This window comes from Poecilia formosa, unplaced genomic scaffold (genome assembly GCF_000485575.1).
Source record: "Poecilia formosa unplaced genomic scaffold, Poecilia_formosa-5.1.2 Scaffold35, whole genome shotgun sequence".
Taxonomy (NCBI): Eukaryota; Metazoa; Chordata; class Actinopteri; order Cyprinodontiformes; family Poeciliidae; genus Poecilia; species Poecilia formosa.
The window spans coordinates 1,746,693-1,771,615 of NW_006799974.1; the positions used below are offsets into that span (position 1 = coordinate 1,746,693).

General features: G+C 39.2%; 2 protein-coding genes and 1 long non-coding RNA gene across 5 annotated transcripts in view; 2 read left to right on the plus strand and 1 right to left on the minus strand.

Annotated features, from left to right (window-relative positions):
- The window catches only part of LOC103136871 (centromere protein F), a 28,899-nt gene extending 16,628 nt beyond the window's left edge, over positions 1-12,271 (plus strand). Inside the window, exons 13-18 of one of the 3 annotated variants that reach the window (XM_007550309.2) lie at positions 17-805; positions 982-1,280; positions 1,375-1,468; positions 3,205-3,787; positions 4,156-4,279; positions 5,415-6,161. In XM_007550309.2, coding sequence (XP_007550371.1) covers positions 17-805; positions 982-1,280; positions 1,375-1,468; positions 3,205-3,787; positions 4,156-4,271 — 1,881 coding nt within the window. In that variant the 3' untranslated portion in view covers positions 4,272-4,279; positions 5,415-6,161. Of the gene's footprint in view, positions 1-16; positions 806-981; positions 1,281-1,374; positions 1,469-3,204; positions 3,796-4,155; positions 4,280-5,414; positions 6,162-6,957; positions 8,523-12,197 lie in introns of those variants that run through there. The other 2 variants (XM_016670605.1, XM_016670604.1) reach the window with 2 other exon arrangements.
- LOC107836025 (uncharacterized) lies at positions 6,898-15,139 on the minus strand. The gene is made up of 3 exons (XR_001661880.1): positions 14,812-15,139; positions 12,198-12,270; positions 6,898-7,040 (listed from the first exon to the last, which is right to left on the minus strand). It is a non-coding gene; the product is annotated as an uncharacterized LOC107836025 (long non-coding RNA).
- On the plus strand, positions 9,098-22,233 carry kcnk4a (potassium channel, subfamily K, member 4a). The gene is made up of 8 exons (XM_007550310.2): positions 9,098-9,313; positions 12,215-12,364; positions 13,933-14,201; positions 16,657-16,774; positions 16,882-17,042; positions 18,200-18,386; positions 20,285-20,421; positions 20,510-22,233. The coding sequence occupies exons 3-8, from the start codon at positions 14,013-14,015 to the stop codon at positions 21,560-21,562; spliced, it is 1,845 nt and encodes a 614-aa protein (XP_007550372.1). The 5' UTR covers positions 9,098-9,313; positions 12,215-12,364; positions 13,933-14,012; the 3' UTR covers positions 21,563-22,233.
- The last annotated feature ends 2,690 nt before the right edge of the window (positions 22,234-24,923 follow it).

Genomic DNA, 24,923 nt, shown 5'->3' on the forward strand with positions numbered 1-24,923 from the left:
TTTTCTGTCTGCTCAGGTAACGCGTCAGACCAAAGAGCTGACCACTGCCTTCGAAAAGCAGAGTCAGCACATCCTGGGCCTTCTTGCTGAGCTGCAGGAGAAAGAGGGCGCCCTCTTGAGCCAGGAAGAGGAATTGAAGCAATGCAAGCAAGAGTTGAACCAACTAAAGCTGGAAGAAAACAATGTGGCAACACTGACAGCTAACAGAGAGACCGAAGAGAGAAACGGAGATGAAGAGCTTAGAGAGAAATCAGAACTTAAACAAGAAGAAGAGGCTGTTGCTCCTCTTTCCTCGTCAGACTTAAATATTCAAAAAGAAACAATTCAGCCCAACGTTGAGGAGTGTGAAGCTGAAATGCCTCCACCTGTTGGTGGTGAAGGTGAAAGTGCAGCAGTAACTTCTGGAGAGAGGTCTGCAGTCGGTCCATGTGACTCTGTAGGTGAGGTGGAAGAGATTCAGCTCAGCCAACATGGAGAGAGAGTCGACACGTTAGCAGAACTTCATGTTCTCAGGCAGGAAAAGCAGCTGCTGCAGCAGAGAGTCAGGGATTTGACCAACATGGACACCAGAGACCAAACTTCACAGACTGACAGCGAGAATCAGGACAACACAGAAAACACGGCCTGCTTGGCAGGGGACGGTCTGCTCAAGGAAGAGGCAGCGACAGACCAGCAGCTGCTAATAAATCTGAAGAGGAGGGATGATGAAGGTCAAGATTTGGAAGGAGAAAACACAAGCAGCATGAGCGGTGAAGGAAATGCAGAGGACATGACTGAGATCCAGATAAACCGCCTGCAGGAACAGGTACTGAGCACAAACTCAACACTTTTTACTGATTCTTGTGCCAAGTTAAAATGAGAGAAGCAGAAAAATCTTTTGAAAGTCATTTTACTTTCCCTGAACATGAAATGAAAAGTCAAAGTGAAAAAGATGTTAGAATTGTTCTGAAGAACCTTCTGAAACGTACCCATGTTGTCCAGGTGGAGGCGCTGCTGAGACGAGTCAGGACTCTCACAGAGGAGACGGAGGTCCAGGCCCAGGAGCTCGTCTTATGGAGACTAGCGTCCCAGCCCGCCTCTGCAGTCCAACACTTACTCACCGACGCAGACGATGAGAGCGAAACGCTGCGACAGATTCCTGCTGCCAGTCGGTCTGAACTCGCTCAGACCGGCCACAGCCAGGTCCAGAAGAACCCGGACGCCGTCACGGTCATCAGAGAGGATGAAGTATCGCTCTGCTGCTCCTCTAGAAAGCTGCAGGGTCGCCTGCTGTTCTCCAGGTAAACCAAACTCCCCCGGCCTGCTTTCAGCCATCTTTTGACGTACTAATTTTTTATAAAATTAAAGTTTTTATGTTTTTTTATTAACTATAAGACTCCAGAACAGCAGCCTTCCTGAACCAAAGAGCCTCCGTTCGCCTAAGAAGTCTCTTCAGGGACAGACCCGGAGCGGTGCAGAGTTCGACCCGGTGATTGTTTCAGGCTCTCGCTCACAGCGACGCGGAAAGTTTTTCAGAACTCTTGAACCTTTTCACATTTTACAAAGTTGTGACCACAAACCTCGATGTATGACAGAGCAGCACACAGCGGCAGGCCCAAAAGGATTCACAGTTCTCATTTCTTCCAAATAACAATCTGAAAAGTGCGGCTTTCATTTGTATTCAGCCTCTGAAGTCAATGCTTTGTAGCGCCACCTCCCAGTCGCAGCTGGAATGTTTCCACCTGTGTTGCGTATCTAAAGGTGGACATTTCACTGCAAAAACACAAAAAAGTATTTTTCTCTAGTTTCTAGTGTAAATATGTTACTACACTTGAAATAAGACAAAACTAACTTACAAGTTGTTTTTCAGAAAGATCTAGTAGATTTCTTTAAGTCAATAATTCCTTAATATTGATTGGAAAGTATGAATTTTGCTTGAAGATTATATGACTTATGGATAAAATGTCTCATAAGTGAAATAATCTGCCTGTAGTAACGATACTACTTAACTTACTAGTAATGGCTAGTTTTGTCAATATTAAGAAATTGACTTAAAACAAGCTGCTGTATCTTGCTGAAAAGTTTTTTGTAAATTAGTTTTGTTTTATTTCAAGTGAACTGAGATCTTTGCACTAGGAACTAAACCACAATACTTGGTAAAGTTTTGTGTTTTTGCAGTGTTCTACCAATTCTGCTTTACAAAGTAATTTAAACTCAGTCAGATTAGACAGAGCTCATCTGTGAAACATCACTTTTATTAGAATTGCACAGTTTGGACTTTGACTAGGTCATTTGATCTAAATCTTTCCACTGTATCTGTGGCTGTATTTTTGGGGTCTCTTCTAAATTATCAATATTTTTTGCAGATTCTGGCAGGTTTTCTCCCAGGACCTTTGCTATTTTTAACTCCATCTGTCTCCTATCAACTCTAAACACATTGCCTATCCATGATGAAGAAAACCAGCTGCATACTGTGATGCTGCCACTGCCAGGTTTCACAGTCGTTTTGCCATAATTTGTTTTGCACATGAACTAAAATATTCAATTTTGATTTTTTTTTTTTATGACAGAAAAATGGCTGGATTTGTGGTTGTACTAGATTTTATTTGGGGATATCAAAGTAAAGAGAGCTGAATACATCTAAAGTTGCACAGATAAGCTGAAAAACATTGAATTAGTTTTCTCTCACTTCACAATTACCTTCTACTTGTTTAATTTTGACAAAATGTGAAAAGGTTAATGGCGTATGCATACTTTTGCATGGTTCTGTACACACTAGATTCATAAGTGCGCCCTGCAGACGGTTTTTCTCTTTAATGAACCATTATGTAGTTAAATAAATATAGTCCATTTAGGAGGAATGGGAACACTTTGTTTTCCTTGTTAATTTGAAGCAGTTGTGCAATTTTCCTCAAATACTAGAAAAATAAAGTGTTTTTCAAATTGTTAAACTAACACATTAAACATTACAGATTAATATAAGTGGAGCCTAATTTAGTTCTGAGTAACTTATTAAAAATACAAATAGTTTCCAGTAGGAGAGCACTTTTCAGTAATAAGTTGTTGTTTATATCTTTCTCCAGGAAACATTAAGCACGTGTACATGAAGACGTCAATATTCGTCGCTTTCATTTACAAAAGAAATGCAGATATTAGTTCATGTCAATGAACTGTTGCCTGGTTTGTTTTTAATTACTGCTTTTTTGTTGTTGTTTTTTTAATCAGGAATCTGAAAAAGAAAACCAGGAGATAAACTTGCATTGGTCAGAAAGTTATCCAGAACAAAACAAAGTGAAGAAAGACGCTAAGCTCATCCAAGTGTCGTCGCAGACGATTGCTCAACACCATGGAGCCAGAGATCTCAGCCTCTCAGGATCGAGTCTAAGCAAACTGCAACATTTCCACACAGAAACTCACCAGACCAAACTGGACTCCTTCAGAGGAGCCGGTGACTTTGAAACACCGATTTACCCCAGTGACAGTAACGTGAAGGTAGAGGCTGTGAGTGTCGGCAGTCAAACTGAGGGCCGTTTGCTTCCTCGTGGATTTTCCACGGCGTCTGCAGCCACTCAGACCGAGCAGGACTTCAGTGATGAGGAAGAGTCAGTCGGATCTCCTCCCGTTTCTCCCGTTTCTTCAGCGGAGAAGACGGAAGCAGGGGACAAAATGTTGCTCTCAGGTTCTTTTCCCATCCCGGCCGATCCGGCTCGTCTCGCTGAGAGGATCCGCCGCAACAGGGCGCAGCTGTCGGCCGCCTTCGATGACACGGAGTACGAGCCGTACGGCCTGCCAGAGGTCGTCATGAAAGGTAGGGTTTATTTAAAAATCACGTTTTAAATAAATTCATAATGCTCTGCCATACAACATTATGGCATCAGTCAGTCATACTGTAATAATTTGTACATGCTTTTAACATATAATTAACTTAAATACGTGACTTTTTTTTATATAAATAAATGAAGCACATAACTTTAGATGAATCTGTTCTTTTAGTATTTGATATTTATTTTCCATTTTCTTTAAATTTCCCCCTTTACAGATATTTTCTGAAGGACTTGTTTGTTTATTGAATTGTGTTCACTGTTGGTTCACCATTTGTGCTCTTTACTGCCCCCAAGTGGCCAATGTCTGTAGAAGAAAATAAAAGTTCTTGGTCTGTTCCCTCACATCCTTCAGGTTTTGCTGACATTCCCACCGGCCCGTCATGCCCATACATTGTGAGAAGAGGTTTGTTAGGAACAGTTCAACCTTTATCTAAGAAAGAACCACAAGGAGACGAGGAGACGGACTAAAGCATCAGGTATGGGCGAGAAAATGTCTGACATTTTTTGTTTTACTTGAACACCAAGACTAAAGACGGGCAGCAATCCTGTTAATGAAGTGAATGCTGGGGCATTCTGATTAAGTTTTTGGACTTTCACTGGTAAATTTAATGCTTCAGATGACATGAAGCAGGGATAGCTCAGTCGAAGAGATGCTGGAAATCTCAGCTGTAAACTTTTAATGACTAAAACAGTGTCAGTGGGTTTTGCTCATAACCAGATGCAAGACTCTCCACATTTGTTGGCACTCTCACGTATAACATCTTTTAAAAGTTGCATCTTTTTATTTAATAAATAGATACATTTAACCTTTTAACATAAATACATTTATTATGGGGGTAAAAATGATATTACGGTATTTTAGGCTCATTTTTAACTTGTTTTTAGCTAATCTTTTATGAGCTAATTTAAAAAATAGATGTTTTTCAATTGTTTTAAATCCTAAAAAATATAACATTAAAATTTACCAAAAAGCAAAGAAATGTCATATTCTAGTCTTTGTTTATTTAATCGTTAATGTACATGTATTAAATAAATGCAGATTGATTAACATTTAATTATTTAATGTATTGTTTCAATTTTTAATTAACCAACTATTACTTTTGGTTTTTGGAGGGCTATGTAGGTTTTGTGGTTTATGATAAATTGTGCATCTTGAAGGGTGAGGGTAAAAATGGCCTCTCTGGAGAGAAACTAATATCTGCTCTCAACCCAGATCCTTTAGAAAACATGTGGAGCGAGTCGGAGGCGCCGTAAGGGAGAATCTAGTGTGTAAAGGAGAATATTCAAGGATTATCTTCGTTCCCCATCCTTGCGAAATGTTCTGGCAGAACAAAAAGTGCTGTCCTGTTGGCTAAAGATCGCTGTACAAAGTGTTAGCAGCAATAAATGTGGCGCTGACGGTTTCCTTGAAGCAGTTATTCCCACAAACTCACTCAATGTCCTCAATTTAAAGGTTGAGTTTTACTAATCTTTGTAGGATAAAAGCTATGCAGCTGCAATGAATATAAAAATAAGACTTTCTGTACATATTGAGCAAATGAGTCTTTAAATGTGCTGTGTCTGTTTCCAGTTGGTTTTGGATGAACTGATAATATGTTCTGTTTTATGCAGATCTAGCAAGAGGATCTGGTCACTTTAGGAGGATTCTCTGCTCTGTTCGTCAGTCTGCAGGTAACTGGGTCTGACGAGCTGCACTCCTCCGCCTCGGTTCTGAACGGCTTTAATTGTCCCAAGTTCACCCTGAAGTCGCTGTGCAGAGACTCTGCCGCTAATCCACACCCACCTGTGTAATCAGACTGTAGGTTTGGGATTTAGTGACGCCTGTTTCTGTTCTTGAACCTCTCTTCCAAAGGGATTGTTTTGTTTTCTTCTCACTCCTGCGTCGGGGGGCCTCGGCTCACCTTGAATTAAACAGTGCCTCGTCGACGTTTTTCTAAACCTGTCCAGATGAGTTTGACTTGTTTTCCAAGAGGGTCGATCCAGTAGTGAGAACACGTTTTAAATATTCCTGTTTTAACTTTGTAAGCTTTTTTTATTTATGGACACTTGAATGTGTTTTATTAGTGAGTGGGAGGGATGAACGTTTACAGAAGTGTGTGTGAAAAACATTAGCTGTGAAAATGAACATGTGTGTCCTCATCTTGATGTCACTGTTTGTATATGTGTGTGTGTGTGTGTGTGTGTGTGTGTGTGTGTGTGTGTGCACACGTCTATGAGTCAGTGTAACCTGCACTGGTTTCCGCTCCATGTATGGAGATAGACACTGAGCTCCTTCTCTCAACTCTGTCCTGCTATGCTTCCCCGTCCTACACTAACAAACACTCTAACACTAGCTGGCTTTAAAGCCACTTAAAAAAAAAAAAGAAAACTGAAGTTTAATTTTGTGGGATCCTGCAGAGTCTGGAGAGGTATGAGAAAACATCTGGTCTTCCTGGTTGTGGAATGTGAAACTAGAAAGATCTTTTTGGTTTTCTACAGCATAAAAACTCAGAGTATATGTGCCTGTTTCTCTGCTACCTAGAAATGGGAACACAGTTTTACAGAGTGAACTTAAACATCACATTTTAATGAGGGGAAACCTCAGTGATGTCATTAGAAATAATAAGCTGATTGATCCACATAGACACAGCAATCATTTCCCTCTGAACTTTTCCCAGTTTTTCTCATTAGAAGCACAAACATCTTTGGAAAAAGTTACCTGATCAAAGTTTGTTCTTCCACATGATTTTCTCTGTCTGTTGTGTTGCTTATGGGGAACTTTAAACCAGGGGTCATTTGTGGCCCCTGATCTGATTTTGTGCAGCCACTTTATGATGCAGATATCTCCACCAGTGCAGGTGATTGATGCAGACAGAGAGGCTTTTTTGTTTGTTTTTTTTTCAATTAGGAAAAAAATGACCCACATTATGTTTTTATAGAAGAGAATAGACTTGGTCTTTTTTGGTTTTATTCAGTTGACCCCAAAATAAATGACTGAAGTAGCTTTATTTTATTTTAAGGTTTCAGAACAAAGAGATTAAATATGACTGCAAATACAATAGTTAAAAAAAAAAAAAAAGAAATAAGAAAACCATGTCAGATGTGTTTTCTGTTGCCTTGCAGCAAAATCGTTCAAATTCCAGACTTGGGTTTTTTTGTTTTGTTTTGCGCTTACATGTTCTCCACTTGGATAGGTTTTTGCATTTTCTCCGGCTTCCTCCCATGTGATGTACAGGCGACCAATGACTGCTGGAGGCCCTGCAGGAATAAGTGGGTATAGACAATGGATGGATTGTTTTCCTTCCACTTAACGATTACGTTCTACTTGCATCTAAGTCATAAAATCCCAGTAAATTACTCAGATGTTTGAGGTTGTATCAGGAAAATGAAAAATCAGAAAAACCACCATCATACAAGCATTTACTATGACTTATATGTAATTGTACATTACTAAGTTTCCAAGATAAAAATGTGTTTTTGAAACAAAAAATATGATTAAATAAGTGAGGTCCCAAAATAAGTTATTTCATTCTGACACCTAGATGCAGACTTGGAGACGTTCGGATAAAAGCAACGTTGACACCTTTAAGTAGCTTTTCGTTCAGGAAAAAACTGACACAATTCATGTCCAAATATATCGAATTGAGTTGGCTTTAAATCTGATTTATTCCAGTTATTAATCAAGTTCAGATCAAACATGCTGACTTAGTCCTGACAACACATTCAGACTCAGCTGATCACATAATGCCGATTGGTGGCCTTAATTTTTCCAGCAATCTCTCATCTCCAGTGGCAACGGTGGAGAGAAACAGTCAGAACTGGACTTCTTTAATATTTTTGTTATAAAACAAATGAACAGAATTCTTATTGTTTCTTTTAACTAGATGGATCTTTTTGAGGTTATTAAACCTTATGAGTCCGCTAGGAAATATGACTTTTAATCGACTTGAGCTCTGGTTTATATTGAGCCAAGATCATCTGGTTTCAGTCGCTTTAACACAATTATGATGTGGGAGTAACTTGTTACGTTTTATTTACAAATCCAGTTACATTTTGAAACACAAATAATCAAAATGTGCAAATTATTGAGCATTTTCTGTTTGGTTTCCTCATGTTGAGTCTCATGCCTTTCTGTCATCTTGTAAAATGTTCTGATAAAGGGAAACAACAATATCACTGTTTTTTTTATTGTTAAAAAGGATCAACTTGTTTGAAGATAAAGCAAGTATTTCTTTCTATTTCAGTCAGAATTAAATGGCCTTCATAGATAAACTCAAGTGATGACGCTCGGAGCTGCAGGCTCCTCTGTCATGCTGCTGCTGGAACGTCATGCTTTCCTTTGTCTTTTTAGTTACACGAATGCAGGTGAAAACTGTTGGATTTGCTTTTATTAGGCCACTTTTCATCAACTTGAACATACTTTAGACTGTTTTTATTAAAATCTTGTAGTTTAGAATATTTTTAAATGATCTTGAATTGTTTGAATGTGCGTATGAGTGCTTCAGTTGCGTTTTGAGGTGGAATTAGTGAAGCTACATTTTAGAAATGTATTTTTTTTTTTATTTCACATTTTCTGCCTTTTGTTTTTTAATTTAAATGCTGCCGTTCTCTCCTGGCATTACCTGCTGACTCCACCTGAGCTGTTCAGCCTTTGTCTGACTGTGAGCAGGGAAACTGTTACCTTCCTTCTCTGTGGATGTGTCTGTGTTTTTTCAATTTCAATAAAACTTTTGCTCCTGTTTTAATTGTTTTTCTTTAAGTGCCTTCCACTCATTGTCTGTTTTGTTCATCATACATGAAGGGATGTTTTTTTTGTTTTTTCCAGTTAAGACTTAACTGGTGTGGTCAAATGAAGACAGCCTCAAAGTGTTTTTAGGTGGAATATCTTGGTTAAATCACATAAGTGTTTCCGCAATTATCAACGTCCCTCTGCCTTTGCCTCTTGGTCACAAACACATTATTAGAAGTTGCTGAAGAGCTCCGCGGCTTTTTCAGCCTGCTTTCTTTCACAATGCACATTTTCCTCAAGTGCTTCAAAAACTGTGGACCGTAATTCTGGTTTTTCTGGTTTTGAAGAAACAAATGTCTCTTCTGACTTCCCGAATCGACAGAACCCAGACAAGCGATGGATTTAGAGAGAGCCGAGACACACACACACAGACATTCACACACACACCCTGATGTCCAGCTCAGGAAACTCCAGGCCCTCTGCTCTTCCTTTTGCTGTGACGCCACTCCATCAAACATTCACACACACACACACACACAGAGCTCTGTAATAGCCTTCTCATGCACTCCGCCTCATCTTTTCCTTCATCTCCTCCTACCCTCATATGATCCGCTCCCCTCTGCCCGAGTGATGCGGGGTCACGAGAACGGGGGAAACACCTTCCAAGGAGAAAACACACACATGCACTCATGCATCCGCACAACACACACGCTGAGCTCATCGCTCACTCCTGAATGGTGGGAGAAGAAGAAGAGTTTGTGCATAAAGTAAAGTTGGATACCAACGTTTGCCAAAACTCAAGGTAAGAATCGTCTTTTAGAGTTTTCGGTTTTTTCTGTCTTGATAAGGATAAGTGTTTCTATCGTGTCTGCTGCTCTGAGGCCTCTGCTACAAATTTTGTCAGAATGTATAAAAACACAGTTTATTAATGTGCTGATCGAGCATGGGCTCTATAAGCAAAGTAACCTCACTGCAAAAAATGCCCTTCTCAAAACAAGTAAAAAAAAATATGGAATATTAGACATTTTCCCCATGTTTAAATGAACAAATCTGCTGGTGGGAACAGTAGTTTTTATTAATAGTCAAGAATTATTAATAGTCAAGGCTTGGAACAATTTCCTACATCTTGCTGAAAAGTTGCTTGTATGTTTTGTCTTGTTTTAACACAAAACATACTAAAGACTATACAAAAACACTTAGTAAGATTTTGTGTTTTTGCAGCGTTAACACAGGCTTGTTTTTTGACAGATTTATCCACGTGTTTATTTGTCAGCCGGAGTATTGTCTCCGCTTTTACTGCACCCCAAAAGCATTCTGTCATTTTGTTCCCAGAGCATGAAACCAGAACTGAAACCTGTGATCTCCTCCTGACGTCAGGGTTGGCTCTCTGTTGAATACTTTCAGGCCAGATTATGACTGAAGGCCCTTTATTTTTGACCTTCGTGGTAAATTCTTGCATAAGAGACTACATTTTCTCCCACAGTCGGTCATCTCGGTCTTTGATGGTTTGTCTGAAGTTTCTACAACAGCCGTGCCACTAAAATTCTTTCAAGGCTGCAAATTTTAGTTTGGGTTTCTTCTTTGTTTTTGGCTTTAGCAGTTTATTCGTGTGTTTTTTTTGTTTGTTTGTTTTTTGCATTTATGTAATACTGTAAATGCCATCTGTTTCCGTTTTGTATTATCATTCAAAATGTTTTTCCTGCAGAGGTCTTAACTCCCCCTGAGGCCTGAAATCTCACGAGATATTATTAAACTGCACGAAACTCCCTAATATGGTTGCTTGGGGATTTATAGTGCTTTGTCTAAATATTTATTTTAATGGCTTAAAGTCATTTTAAATGACTATAGTAAACAGAAAATCTTCTAAGACAAAATGTATCTTTTCTTAGAAAAATCGTGTTTATTAACGTGTTCTTAGATTCTTGAAAACCTTTGAGAATAAACTTTATTTGTGGTTTTTACTTTCCCCCCTTACATTGTATATGGGTAATAAAATAGGAGCATCTTCCCACAGTCGTCCTTATGCCTTGCAAAAGTATTCATACCCACTAACATGTCCACATATTGTCCACATATTGTCCCATTACATGCACAAACGTCAGTGTGCCTTGTTGGGATTTCATGTGATAGACAAACACAAAACATCACATCAGATTAAGATAAAAACTAAACATTTTGGTCCATGTCTGGAGGGAAACCAGCACTGCAGCATCATGCTGTGGGGATATTTTCGTTCAGCTGTAGCAGGGAATCTGGTCAGAGATGATGGGAAGCGGGTGGGAGCTAAAAAAAAAGAGTCATCCTGGAAGAAAACCTGTTGGAGGCTGAAAGAATACAACAGAGCTTCAGCTTCCAGCAGGATAAACAATCCTGAATTTACAGCCAGAGCAACACTGGAAGGGTTTAGATTACAGTGTTTTCATGTACAAAAATGGCATAGTCCAAGGCCAGACATAAATCCAATTGGGAATCTGTCGCAAGACCTGAAAATTGATGTTCAGAGACACACATGCACTCCAGTTAACTTTCTTTACATGTTTCCACATTATCTTGCTGCTCTAGCTCATAAAATAATCAAGGTTTGTGGAGGCACAGTGGCAAGATGTGGAAATGTTGTACAAGTATCAATGCACTGTGTATACACCGCAAAAACACAAAATCTTAACAAGTATTTTCAGCCTAGTTTCTTGTGCAAATATCTTTGTGCATTTGAAATAAGACAAAACCAACTTGCAAGTAACTTTTCAGCAACATATATGTGCTTGTTTTAAGCCAATAATTCCTTAATATTGATGAAAAAGTACTAGGCAGATTATTTCATTTATAACATGGGGAAAATGTATTTTTATAAGTGAAATAATCTGCCAGTGGAAGTAGTACTTTTCAATCAGTACTAAGGAATTATTTACTTAAACCAAGCTCCAATATATTGCTGAAAAGTTATTTGTAAGTTAGTTTTGTCTTATTTGTGCAGTGGCACAAACCGAGCTTATCTTCCTCCAGTCCACCACAGTTTGGTAAGATTTGTCCCGTTGTAAATGTAAACCTAAGAATACCTCTTTTATAACTGGTCCTGCCTTCATGCTTCTTTCCAAACAGCTAAGCTCCTGATTTATTATCCCACCTGCGCTGATGTTTACCTCAAGATTAGATCTCAGTTTGTCGGCCTCCTTTCTCCAACCTAATAGCTCAGCACAATATCAAAATGTGCCAGCGAAGGTTTAGACAGTGATATAACCAAAAACATCTGTCAGGGCTGGTTAGCAGGACTCCCCACGCAAAACAGAGGCAGCAGTCCATTAGAGCAGAATGCTAACAATTGGCCTGGCTCTGGGAAATCTCAGAACACTGTCAGAGTCCACGTGGTGGCGACCGGGTCTGCTCGACCCGGGCCAAGCAGCACCTAAATCCCAGCCCTGTTTGTCTGAGCGCCTGTGTCTGAGGTAAACGCGGCTCAAAGAAAAGCACGAGGAGCCAAGTGAAGATAAGAGATAGACCTGGTTTTTGATTAATGCTGTGTGATGTTTCTCTGGAAGCTTGGCAGAGTCCAATCATCTTAGAGGCCGCTGGCAGGGTGGCCTGCATTTTGTCACTTTTGTACCAGTTTTCGTGGTAAATTCCCTCCAGCAGTGTTCAATGGAAGAGCTTTGAGAGAAGCTGGGAAGTGTTTGTGTACTGACGCGTACGTTTGTGTGTCCACAAGTGTTTAAATGGCTTGAATGGAGCAGAGATGGAGCCACACTTCTCCTCTTCTGAGCGCTGAAGATACAACCAGGAAAGAGGAAAAGATTATTTTTCTCCAAATGATCTCTGGGGGTTTAACATGGGATGAGCCTGCCATCAGTTCAGTAAGGTACAGACTCACTTTCCTGTTTTGTTGTCAAGTTTTCTTATTACGTAGAGGCAACGTTTGGTAGTAACTAGCTACATTTACCAAGTCACTTTTACTTGAGTTGCTTTTTGGAAAAAAAAAAACTTACTATGCTGTATTTTTTAACTTGAGTAATTTTATAATGAAGTATCAGTACTTTAATTTGAGTAAAATTTCTAGGTACTCTACCCACCGTGAGGAACTTCACTAAATGAAAAACAAACTTGTTTTAACCAAAGTACCACCAGACACACCTACAGTTTTTATTCAAGTTTCATTAGTTTTATTTTAAAAGAAAATGATTTGGAAAACATTTTAAATTAATATTATAAACATTCATTAATGTTTAATTAATGTTATTAATGTTATATTGGAATTATTTTAACGTTTGTTCCACATAACTTTATAATTTGGTCTGTCTGATGTGATTTTTAAATTAAATGACTGATGTTCCTCAGTATTTGAAATGCCTTTTTATCAAATACTGATTTACTCTTACTTGAGTAATTGAGTAAAACATGTTAAAGTAGTGCTACTCTGACTTGAGTACAATTTGTTGGTACTCTACCCACTTCTGAGAACAGGAAATGCTTGAACATTGGAAAATAGAAATTTACTTTTTCTGATTTAATTTCCTTTTTGGCACTTTATTGTTTCAGATAGTCAAAAAAATGTCTATTTTAAAGTTAACCTGAGTGAATACAAAATGGAGGATAGGGTTTTTGTCACTTTTGTTCTTCCACTTTTTAAATTTTAAGGACTCTCTCTGACATGCTTTCATGGTCGGGCAAAGGACAGGACAGAAAATTAAGGAAAATTTAAGAAGTCACTGATGGAGATTATTTCACAAAGATTACCAAGAAAATCTGACTTCTTGAAGAAAAATGTAGAGAAATTAGAATCTGTTTAAACCTTTAGCACAGTGCTGTACTTGTACTATGAAAGAAGCAATAAAAGGATCATTAAGATATTCATTTTACACCATGGTACATTATCTCTCTCCTAAATTGAGTCAATGACGATACAAGCTGAAAACAGCCCCAAATGTGCTACAATCTCACATGTTTTCGGCAATAAACACTGGAGCCTTGGTGTCCAACACAATTTATGTAGCAACAACTTTAAAGGAAACCTATTGTCTTCTTTAAAGCATTGCTTGTTCATTTAAAACAGGAAGAAATTGTTCTCCATCGTCAATGTCTTTCTGTCTTAAATCTCATAAAACTTCACGCGGTATTAAGAAGTAGATGGAAAAGTCATAATCTTCCTTTCATACAAAATGGAAAAACGATTAAAAAAGAGCTTCAAAAATGTAATTTATTATTAAATAAAATTATAAATTACAAATACACTTAGGGGGAAAAATGGGAGCTATTTAATACAGTAAGTACTAACAAAAATTTACCCATGTGACATTATCTGATTATAGTTTGACCCACAGACGTAAGAAGGGTCTTTGTTTCTTCCCAGAACACTTGTCCACCTTGTTTGTATATATCTGCACTCATGCATACAGCGCTTGTCTAAAGGAACTTCCTGTTTGTGGCCAGCTGCATCCTGGTGCATCCTGACTGAGACCCCGTACCAGCCCCCAGACCCTGGAGGGGTAGGGGTGACGAGGAGGAGAAAAATGCGATGCACCACCCTCACCACCTTGCTGACGGGGGTCATGCTGTACCTGGGCATGGGAGCGCTCGTTTTTGTCACCCTGGAGACGCCAAAGGAGAGCAAGGCACATGTAAATCTGCTCAAGGCCAAGCAGGACTTCCTCAGTAACAACTCCTGCGTCACTGAGGTTAATTTCCAAGAGCTTGTGAAGGTATCGTCAGACACATGAAGAAAATATTTCTCCTGAGTTTCCTGTTCTTTATTGCACTAATTTATGGCGCAAATTATATATATATGTTTTTTTAAATATGATTAATCTTTGATCTTTTTCCACATTTCTTCATGTTACAACCACATGCTAAAATGTATTTTATTGGGATTTTTGTTTTGTTTTGCGCTTACATTGACTAATTTGGTGCTCCATTGGACCCAGGCCCTTTGGGTAAAAATTTTGTAAAACCACCTTTAAATGTATAAACCTCTTATGTTTGACTTAGCTCCAGTAGGTTGTCTTTACAACAGACACTCACAGGTTCTTTTTTGTTTATTCTAACAAAAAAGAAAATTAAGTTGGTGGTTAGCATCAGTCCAGCAGCTTCTGCTCCACAGTAACGGACAGCAACAGAAAAAGGGGCAGATTGTGACCGTATAGTGGTATTTAACATAAATTTACATCATTTACCCAAATAACCAATCTCATCTTTAACATAAATAATATATATAACAATATGTTTTTAGTACAGGAAATAAAATCACACTTGTAACACTCAAAGACTATCACACAAATGAAACATTACTTTGAATCAAAAATTAAAACACACACAAGAAAAGAGAAAATCAAGTTGGTGGTTAACATCAGTCCAGCAGCTTCTGCTCCTATACATCAAATAAAATGCAATAAATAACCCTAAAGCTACAGAGCAATAGCTCCCAATGAGCAGTTAGCAGCAGTTAGCAACTGTAAAATTAAATCTAGCTAAACTGCACAACATTAATAATGATAGCTAAAAACTTATACAAAACATAGCAAAATTACTAATGAAACAATGTATATGATTAGATTTGTCTAAAATATATGCCAATATACGTCACTTGTAAAGAAAATACAGAGCTGATCCTAATACATACCACATTTACAGATCGGCAACAGAACAAAAGGCGGAGGAGCTGTCAGTTACTGGTTGCTATGGTAACCACCAACCGTTAAAAGCGGCATAACAGAACGTAAAACATCAATAAATGTCCGAAGAAGCGACTTGTATCACTGTGGCTATATTTAATGTCCTTTATATAACATAATAAAATAATGACCACCTCATCACATGACTGCGCCCACATGCTATGAAGCATTCTCACATGTTTCTCTCTTTGAATGTTATCAAAATTAAAGCAGACGGTGTTTGCCTGCAGCCTAAAAGTTTTTCATCACATTCTTTCAAAACAGTAGGACAGCATAACTTTCACCAAACGATTCTCACTTATGTAGTGTGTCTGCACTACTTAAAGGTTACTGCTGTCCTTAACTCATTTTATTGACATATTTTAATAAATATTTAGATCTACACAGGAGCTCTTGGTTGTTCTGCAAAACAAGCTCTACTGCTCACTGATAGCACAATGATTGATTGGTGCAATAATTAGGATCTTCAAGGTCTTGGTTTTTATGGACATACGATATTTAATCCAGGGAAGATTGGACAATGTCTTGCATTGTTTTCACCAAAGAATAAGAGACTTTAAAATGTTTGGAAATGCTCTTAAAAACCATTCTCTGGCATTTTCTGCTGCCGCTCCATGTTAATTACATGGCATCTCATAAGAACTGAACAAAAAGATTTCAACGGAGAATGATGGGAATTCAAGCTTCACAGAGAAGGAAGGCAACGGTGATATGAACATTCATTGTGCAGAAACTATTTGGGCTCGCTTGCAAGGGGAAAAACACCGTTGGTTTATGACGCCTGTCAAAAAATACGACTCTATTAATTTGAGTTACAACAACCACCTGCAATCTTTTCTCTGAGCGGCGCCCTGTGATCTGCTCTGGCATTTTTCTGAAAAATGGGAAGAGAGACAAGGACACTGCAAACAGAAAAGCAGACAGGAACAGTTTACGGTGACTATCACCTGCTAAAAATCCCAGGGTTTTGTGACGTCAAGAAATCTTCAAGTGGACGTCACTGAAAATATTTTTCCACCTTTTATTATGTGACATGAATCCTGTTCAGTACAGCTGAAATATTTTATTTTGTGCACCTTTACATTGAGTTTCAATTTCTATCTAATTACCATAATTAACCTTGAATACAGTTCAACTATTCTTGTAAGATTGTCTTCACCTCTGCCTCTTTTAGTTAAAGCCATGTTTTTATTAAATAATTAATTATCTGGTGAAACATGTCACAGTAACATAAATTAAATAGACCACATTTCTGCTGATCATACCAGATACATATTGTCTATCTGTAGTAAAACAAAATTGCAAAAATATTGGTATTTTTGTGCAGGATCATATTACATTTATAATAATTTTAATTTCACATTTTAATTTATTGCTTTCATTTGAGTGTGTTTAGCAAATTTACATGTGGAATGAGGAAAATTACAAATAAAGCTACAATGAGTAAATATTTGCAAGAACTGGTCATTTACATGTTGTTTTGCAGGAACTGGTGTCTGCTGTCGAGGCAGGCCTGGACATAAGCAGCCTCTCTGCCAACCTGACCAGCCGCTGGGACATGGGCTCCGCTTTCTTCTTCTGTGGTACCATCATCACCACCATAGGTAAAGAGCAACAAAATACATCTATCCGATTGTCTTAACCATTGATCTCTCTCAAATATTTTCACTATCGGTTCACAGTGTGATGTTTTGTTGTGCGTGTCTCCCAGGCTTTGGGAATCTGTCCCCTCGGACGTGGCTTGGACAGCTGTTCTGTGTGTGTTACGCCCTGGTCGGTATCCCCATGTTTGGCATCCTGCTTGCTGGAGTGGGTGATCACATGGGCACGGTGCTGCGGAGAGCTGTGGCCAAGATTGAGAAGCTGTTTTTGGTGAGAATGGTCTGTCCTGTACGCAAGCTGAACCTCAGACTAAACCTGGGAAAGGAAAGATGTCTAATGACTTTCTAACCCAAAATAGAAACCGAGTTTCTGAGGCTGAGCCTTTCCTATCAGAGTATCAACAACACATAGAGGGTAGCTGTGAAAATTGACTTTCTCTTTGACACTAAAGATTTACTTGAAAACTATATTAGAGTGCCGATTCAGGCCCCTTTCTCATTAAATTAACACCATCACACTGTCCACCTGGACACTGGGTTTAGTTATTCAGAGCTAATCTGGAAAATCTAATTCCACCTTTAAGCAATTTTTACCCTATTGTGCTCTCAGAACGCTAAATAGGGTTTTCCTTGCAACTTTCCAACTCATCCTACAACAGTAACACCATCACATCTGCACAAAGAAGTTTTTTATAATCTGGGAGGTTCCTGCACCTCTACCTTCAGTTTCAGCCTTACTTTTTAGGAGAAAACAACATCCGGACGGTCATCAGCTGCGTATAAAATGTAGTTAAGAGCTATTAAAAGCACTGCACAGTCACTGGGTTGCCATTCTTTGGAACAGTTTAATCTGGAGCAGCACATCTTGGTGAGAAGAATTATGCACAAACTCAAAAATCTGTTTTGAGATTATTTTTGAGAGTGCTTTGCAACTACTGTAAGTTTGTATTATAAGCCCTGTAAGCCTCCATTGTGCTGTAGATCATTTTGTACCATCTTTAAGCAGCAGATGCACAAATGTGAATCTAAATTCAAACTTCATATGGTTCTATGTCAGTTTTCTGTTGCGTGAGTTTTCCAGCGAGCTATTTTATGCATTCTCACATTTGAATGCAATGCTTCAAGGGTTATTGTTAGAAATGGGTGTCCATGGTGGTTTACTGACTCATTTTAAACACAACTCACCCATGAAAAGAAGAAGCATGTGGCAGGGCTGAGTGACTTACTCCACCTCCTGAATACCATCTGCTAGAAAAAGGGTGCAAAGATTTAATAGAGGAAGATGTATTTCTGTATTTCAACATTTTAGCTGAAGTATAACTGAACACACGCTGCTGATTAAACCAGCGTAAAAACAGCACAAGTTTCCTTAGAGACCTCTACGTCTAAACTATGTATTTAAATCTGCTGTTGCTGCCTCTCTTGCAGAAACGTAAAATCAGGCCCACAACTGTGCGCGTGATGTCAGCAGTTCTCTCCATCCTTATTGGCTGCTTGATCTTCCTCGCTGTCCCGACGGTCGTGTTTCAGAAAGTGGAGAGGTGGTCGTTTCTGGAGTCGCTGTATTTCGTGGTCATCACCCTTACTACTGTTGGATTTGGAGACTTCGTACCAGGTGCTGACATGCATCACCGTGTTTTAGAACATTTTGAAAAACTTTAGGACCAGCGGGCTTGTGTTACTTTCTGGCCACCGTAGTAGTCAAGACTCACTCAACAAATCACAAGCACCAGGTTGCAAAAAAAAAAAAAAAAGTAATTTTTTTCATAAATTGTGAGTAATGGCACTGCAGCGCACAAATCCATTAAAAGGTTATTTAGTCACTGAATGTTTTCAGGTTTTATATCCATGTTGCTACATGTGAAAGGTTAGAAGAACCTGCTAAGTAACCATAGCAACCTGCTAGGTCAGGTTGTTATGGTGATTCAAAATGATCTATGGAGCAGAGAGGAATGGAAGGGTGATACTATCAGACTACATTAAAATTATACAGAAAAAATATACATCGGTGGAGGCACGGGTCTGCAACCTGAGACTCCTGCAACAAATTTTTTTTAATCTGTTTTTTTTTTTGTATAGAAATTTGTTTATGTTTTTCTTTATTTTAAGACATAAAAATGGAAAAAGCAGAGGTTCTTCAAAATGACAACAAAATGTCTAGTAATTTATCTATTTTCCAAAACGGCACATATAATTTGTGGCATTAAATGAGTTTTATTTTATTAGACAGGTAAAAATGGTTCTTTGGATTGCAAAAGCTGCAGATCTGCCTGCCATGGTTATAATATGTTATAATATGTGTCAAAAATATGACTATTGCTCACACCACCAAAGCTTCTTTGTAACACCAGGTCGCTATGGTGATGCCATAGCGACCTGGTTCGATTCAAAGGTGAATCGAACCAGAATCTGGAAATGTTAAGCTTGCGACAAACATTTGCTGTGTGTGAAAATTAAAGAACATACTGCTAACATTTCTTGAACCCTAAATGGCCACATTTATGATGCTTGACAATAAATACTTTCCTAATTGCAGTTGCACCATGCAATTCCTCTCAGTGCTGTTCCCTTTTCCAGGTTATGTAAGAACTACCAACCAGCTGAAGTCATATGTGCTGTCTCAGCCGCACTTCAGAGTAGAAAGAAATGGTGGTTATTTCTTGTGGTTGCCACATAATGTTTTATGTTTCAGGTCTTCAGTGGAAGGCAGGGCATGAAATTACTCTTGTTAACTCAAAATAACATCTCAGAGCTTTGTTGCTGATGGTAAACATTCCTATCAGAGCGTCAATCGCCGAAGAGGCAAGAAGGAGCTTCTAGAACGAACACACTTTTTGTTGGTAAAGATGTGCGCTTAAGTGCTAAAACAACAATGGCAGGAACATTGTGCTGAATAGAGAGTAGAAGGCTTTGGGATGAGGGGTGAGATGTCTTTAAGAAACAAGAAAAGTTCAAGAGTCTCTTGCTTAAGCACTTGGGATTGTCATATCCTGGAGGAGTGAGAATCTACTTTGAACCATGACTTTAATACATCAAATCTGGAAAGCCTCAGCAAGTGTGAAGTCACTTAATCTCCAAAATAGCTTTTCACTACTAGATTTGACATCAGTGTGGAGAGGTTGTCGTAAACTCTATAGTCTGCCTATAAATATGGGAGGTTTCTGTGCCTCTAACATCAGTTTCAACCTTACTGTGGAAAAGAAATGTCATCAGGAGTTTCATCAGCTTGCTAGAACATACATGTGAAGTGTGTTTCTGATGTCAGTGCACCAAGGTGATGTTCTCACGTTTAATGGAAAGTTTTGAGGGTTTTGAGTTGGAGATCTTGCAAGTTTGTTCATTTGGAAGTGCTTTTCTCCCAAAAGACTAAAATTGAGATAAATTTGGAAAATGACAAGAACCCATGACATGATGGGTAATCTTTGTTATTATTCTTTTTTGTCTTTTTTTTTATTGACTGCAATTATCCAGGTCTATATATAAGACGTTTCTAAGTCCAGTATTTTTCTTCAGGTGGAGGTTATGAAGGTGGGACGATCTTCAAGCCCCTTGTGTTGTTGTGGATAGTGTTTGGCCTGGCCTACTTTGCCTCCATCCTCACCATGATAGGCAACTGGCTAAGGGTTCTGTCCAAGAGGACGCGTGCTGAGGTGAGGGATTTTAAGGTCAGGAAACTTAATCAAGAGAGACATGAAGCATCGTTTCCCCCTTGCCATTGTTTCCCTCTGTTGCTTTCAGATGGAGGAGTTAAGGGCCCACGCCACAGACTGGACCCAGAACATGGACTTCCGCATCCCAAACCCTCTGGAATTCAACGACCCTTTCCTTCTTCAACGCCGGCGTTGGAAACGCAGTGAGCGACGCCGCATCCGCCGGGGAGCCCACGTCACCCTGGGACACTGGGTTCGAGGAGGTTCTGAGAACGGACATTTGCAGAACCGCTGGGCCGGCCTCTCCAGCTCCATGTGCCAGCTGGAAGATCAGTCCTCTCTAGAGAGGGCTGGGGTGGCCAAGGCTCGGCCAAGGGGCAGCGCAGCTGGAGAGCCAGCAGTACCAAAAGCAGCGCTGGGGGGCAGACCAGATGCTCCTGTTGGTGTTCAGGGACAAGGAAGGTCCTTTCACCAGGTTCTGGCCCGCTCATTCTCCCTCCCTGTGGCCCAATCCACCTCAGAGCTGGACTCCACAGGTACAGCCATGCAGGAGGGCTCCCTCTATGAGTCTGTGTATGACTCCCAGTCAGATGGCTCATCGGTGTCTTTGACATTCTCAGTACTCCAGAGTTTCCTAGGCTCTCATCCCATCAGCGGCATGGAGGAGGGGGACTTGAGAGGCCTACAAATAGCCACAGAACATGAAGAAGACCAAAGCATTTCACAAAAACCTGAATCTGAACTTAACAGTGCCTGCGGTCAAACCCCACCTCAAAGTTTTCCCTCTTGCTCCCCTCCTCCCACTCCTGAACTGCCCCCTCCATCCCCTCAAGGCACTGCTGCCTCCTCGTCAGACTGCCAGCTGCTGAATTTCTTCGGAGAGAACTTGGCCTACATCGACGAGTCTTCGGACACGCTCAGCGACCTCACTGAGCCCACAGATGGCAAAGAGAAAAGGAGGCATCCACGCAAGCCCAAGCGGAAGAGCATGAAGAAACGACCGGTACACAGGTGGAGCCCCCTGCAGGTGAGGAGGCCCAGCATGCAGCCACCATCTAATCCCCCAACACCTCCTCCAGAATGCTCTCCTTCAGACATTTCTCTAGCAGAGACCCAGAAAGATTCAGTTCCTGGCCTTTGATGGGCCCCCATAAATACAGCATACTGCCAAAGTTCGTGTGACAAACCTTGACGCCTTGCCACGCTGCATCGTGTATCATGAATTTCTTGGAGGTCATCAATGAAGTCAGCTCCCAAACTTCAACTTCTTTATATTTTTGCTAAGCAGCATCTGGACAGACTCTTCTGTTCCCTACTGGCACTGATAGTTTAAGGGTTGATTCATGTTTACATCTTATGCCGACTGTCATATTTATGCCTTTGTTAAAAATAGACTCCATGTAAACCAAGGTTCATATTTCATTAGTTGCATTTTTTCCTTTTAACATCACACATTATCTGATACAGTGATTCTGAAGTTTCAGCTCTGTAAACACTAAGATTTCCAAGAACCAGCTCACTAAAAAAAACAGTTTCTAAAAACCTGCTGAAATAGTGATACAGTACTACTTGTACTTTTCCAGTTTGTTAAGTTTCTCATTCAATCATATTCTTATCCATTGCCACTGCATGTTTGGATGAAAACTAAGACTTCATTTTGTATTCACTCTGATGTAGGACTTTCCAAGATGGTTGGAAAATACACAAGGAAATTCCCTGAAGTCTAAATCCAACACAAAAGTGAAATCCAATAAGGCTGCCTCCGGTTTAAGTGATACATTCATAAATAAATAAATGGTTTATTTGCACCTTTTTGGACAGTTTGTTTCTCATACAATCTTTAACACAATGTTGTGGTTAGTGAACATGTTTCTTTGGTGCTTGAATAAACAGAAGGATGGCACAACTCTTAGCACATCACACTGGTTTTCTGACTTCCAACTAGGTAACTGTGAAGATGGGTTCGACGTTAATGTTGGTTAATTCACTGGTTTTAGCATCATTATAAACGAGCTCTCAAGATATCGGGGTTGACGCCCAACATTTCTGGTTGTAATACAGCAGAATCTTGAAACCCTCCTCTATACTTAAAGTTTTTCAGCCTTAAAATTTACTCCAGGTGGCATTAAAAAGTCTTAAATTTAACTTGCTGAAACCTGCAAATACATGTCTAGTCTTTTGAAGCCTCTAACACGGTTTCTTCCAGGACTTTCCTGCATGTGACTCGATCAATCTTCCCACTATCTCTGTCCTGCTTCTCTGTTCCTGCTGGGACAGGAAAAGCGTCCCACAGCATGATGCTGCCATCAATGTGATTGACAGTATGTTCAGAGTAAAAGTGAGTGTCAGTTTTCTCAAAGTCATGTATTCATTTTCTTCTACATACTTATGTCTTACTTTTTATGGCTTATTACTTAAAATCCCCCCCCCCAAATTAAATTTAAGCTGCAGTTAACATGCCAAAAGTTTAAGTATTAATTAGATGTTGAAGAGTTGAATATCTGGGTTTCTCTTGTTGCTTAGGTTTTAGTGTATTAACTAAACTGATGACAACACACTGTGTCAAAGCTTGAACTGGACACCACCCAGTTAAAACAGGATAACACTGCAAGGGCCAGTACCACAACATCAAACTCAAGATCCAAGATATTTAAAACCTGGTAAGATCATCACATGTGTTCAGAATCAGTGTCAGTGATTCATGAGTTGTGAACAAAAAAAACAAAAACCGTTGAAGTCTTGAGGTTTTAAAGTCATCTAAAGGATAAAGGAACCAGGGGGTTTAAATTTCTTGACTCGAGAAACCACTCATGAAAATTTGAAAGAATCAAAATAGTGAAAGCCATAAAATCTACCCAGTGTTGTTAAAGCTCCCCAAAATAATCACTGAATTACCACCTCACAGTGGTGTACTGTTTCATATTTTGGCCAAAAAGCTTTTCAACTGGAGAAAAACAGGAAAAAAAAAAAGATAAAGTATGAATGGACGTCTTTCTAAAATCTAAAAAAGAAAACAGGTAACCTCAAGTTTTTATTACATTCGATGTGTACCAACTTCTATGAGATGTTAAAAAGTCATCTTTCTTTTTAACATATTTTACATTTGTTTTTTTTCTGCACATGCACCAGTTATTTATGTTTGTCATGACTTTTAGCGGCTTTCCCTAAAACATCAACACTTATAATGTCATCCTAAGGCTCACAATGGAGCATATATTTAAATTATTTAATTTTGGTGCTGTCTAGATTTTTGGTCAGTCATAAAGCTCCTCAACCAAAAGTCTATGGCTATCTTATAGTGGCTTTTGTAAGATCCGATTAGTTTTTATTATATTTATTTTTCTTGACCTAAAAATCGTAAGAGAAGATGCTTGAGTTCTGGTCTCAAAATCCCGAGCTAAAATAAAACATGGGTCCACCAGTGGGAAGAAAAATGCAACAAGTACATTTTGAACCCTCAAAAATGTTAAATATGTGCAGCAAAGCATATAAAACCAGTAGAGAATTGCAGATGCTCTGTGAAGCAGAAGATGCGTAATGATCTGCACCCTGAGACCTGAGTGAGCTCATTTCTTGGTAAATGAGGGGTAAACAGTCAGTTCCTGCATACTCAGAATCAAGATCTAGTTCACAAAGATATCGTGGCATTAAGCCCTCGTCTGGGGCCAAAATAAGTAACAGACTGAGGCAGTGCTCAGATCCAGGCTCCCACAGATTTTGTACTTTGTTGACAGAAGGCTCAAAAGAGAGGAAGGTGGTGCGCCAAGTGCGACGCATCAGCAGTTCAGTCGCTATGACTCCTCAGGCTGTTTTTACTGCGTCTGGGTTTGTGATCTCAAACCCGTTTCATTTTTAGACTTTCTTTGGAGACGATGCAATAAATAACACTATTTGTAAATTATAAAGTGTTGAGATTTAGTGCTGAACAAACAGAGCTTTTTAAAGAAATCAGTTTACTAAATTTAACGAACCCATGGTTCAAGGTGAACTCTCCCCAGTGGGTTGAGGGTGAGAGTCCACATCAGGAGGAGGAATACAAGCATCTCTGTTTGGGAATGATGGCGGGACGGACTGGCGGCGGATTGGCTACATGCAGACTTTATGCAGCGCTTGTGTCTTGAAACTGTTGTAAATTATGCAATTTCTAATATTCATGAGTCAATATTTTTGATCACTTTGGCGTGTGGTTTAAATCAACAGTTATTATAACACGTTTTCCAAATTATTCAGACAAATATTAAACAAAAACCTGAATATTTACCGTATACAGCTATGGAAAAATAAATAAATTAAGAGACAACTTAAAATGATCAGTTTCTCTGATTTTTCTTTTTATAGGTATATGTTTGAGTAAAGTGAACATTGTTCCCTTAATCTATGAACTACTGACATTAGGTGGAATAACCAGGAGGTTTTCAGTGTAGTGGTCTCTTTATTTTTTTTTTTTCCAGAGCTCTACAACGAAATTATAACTTGTATAAGAACTTGAAACTGTTTTAAAA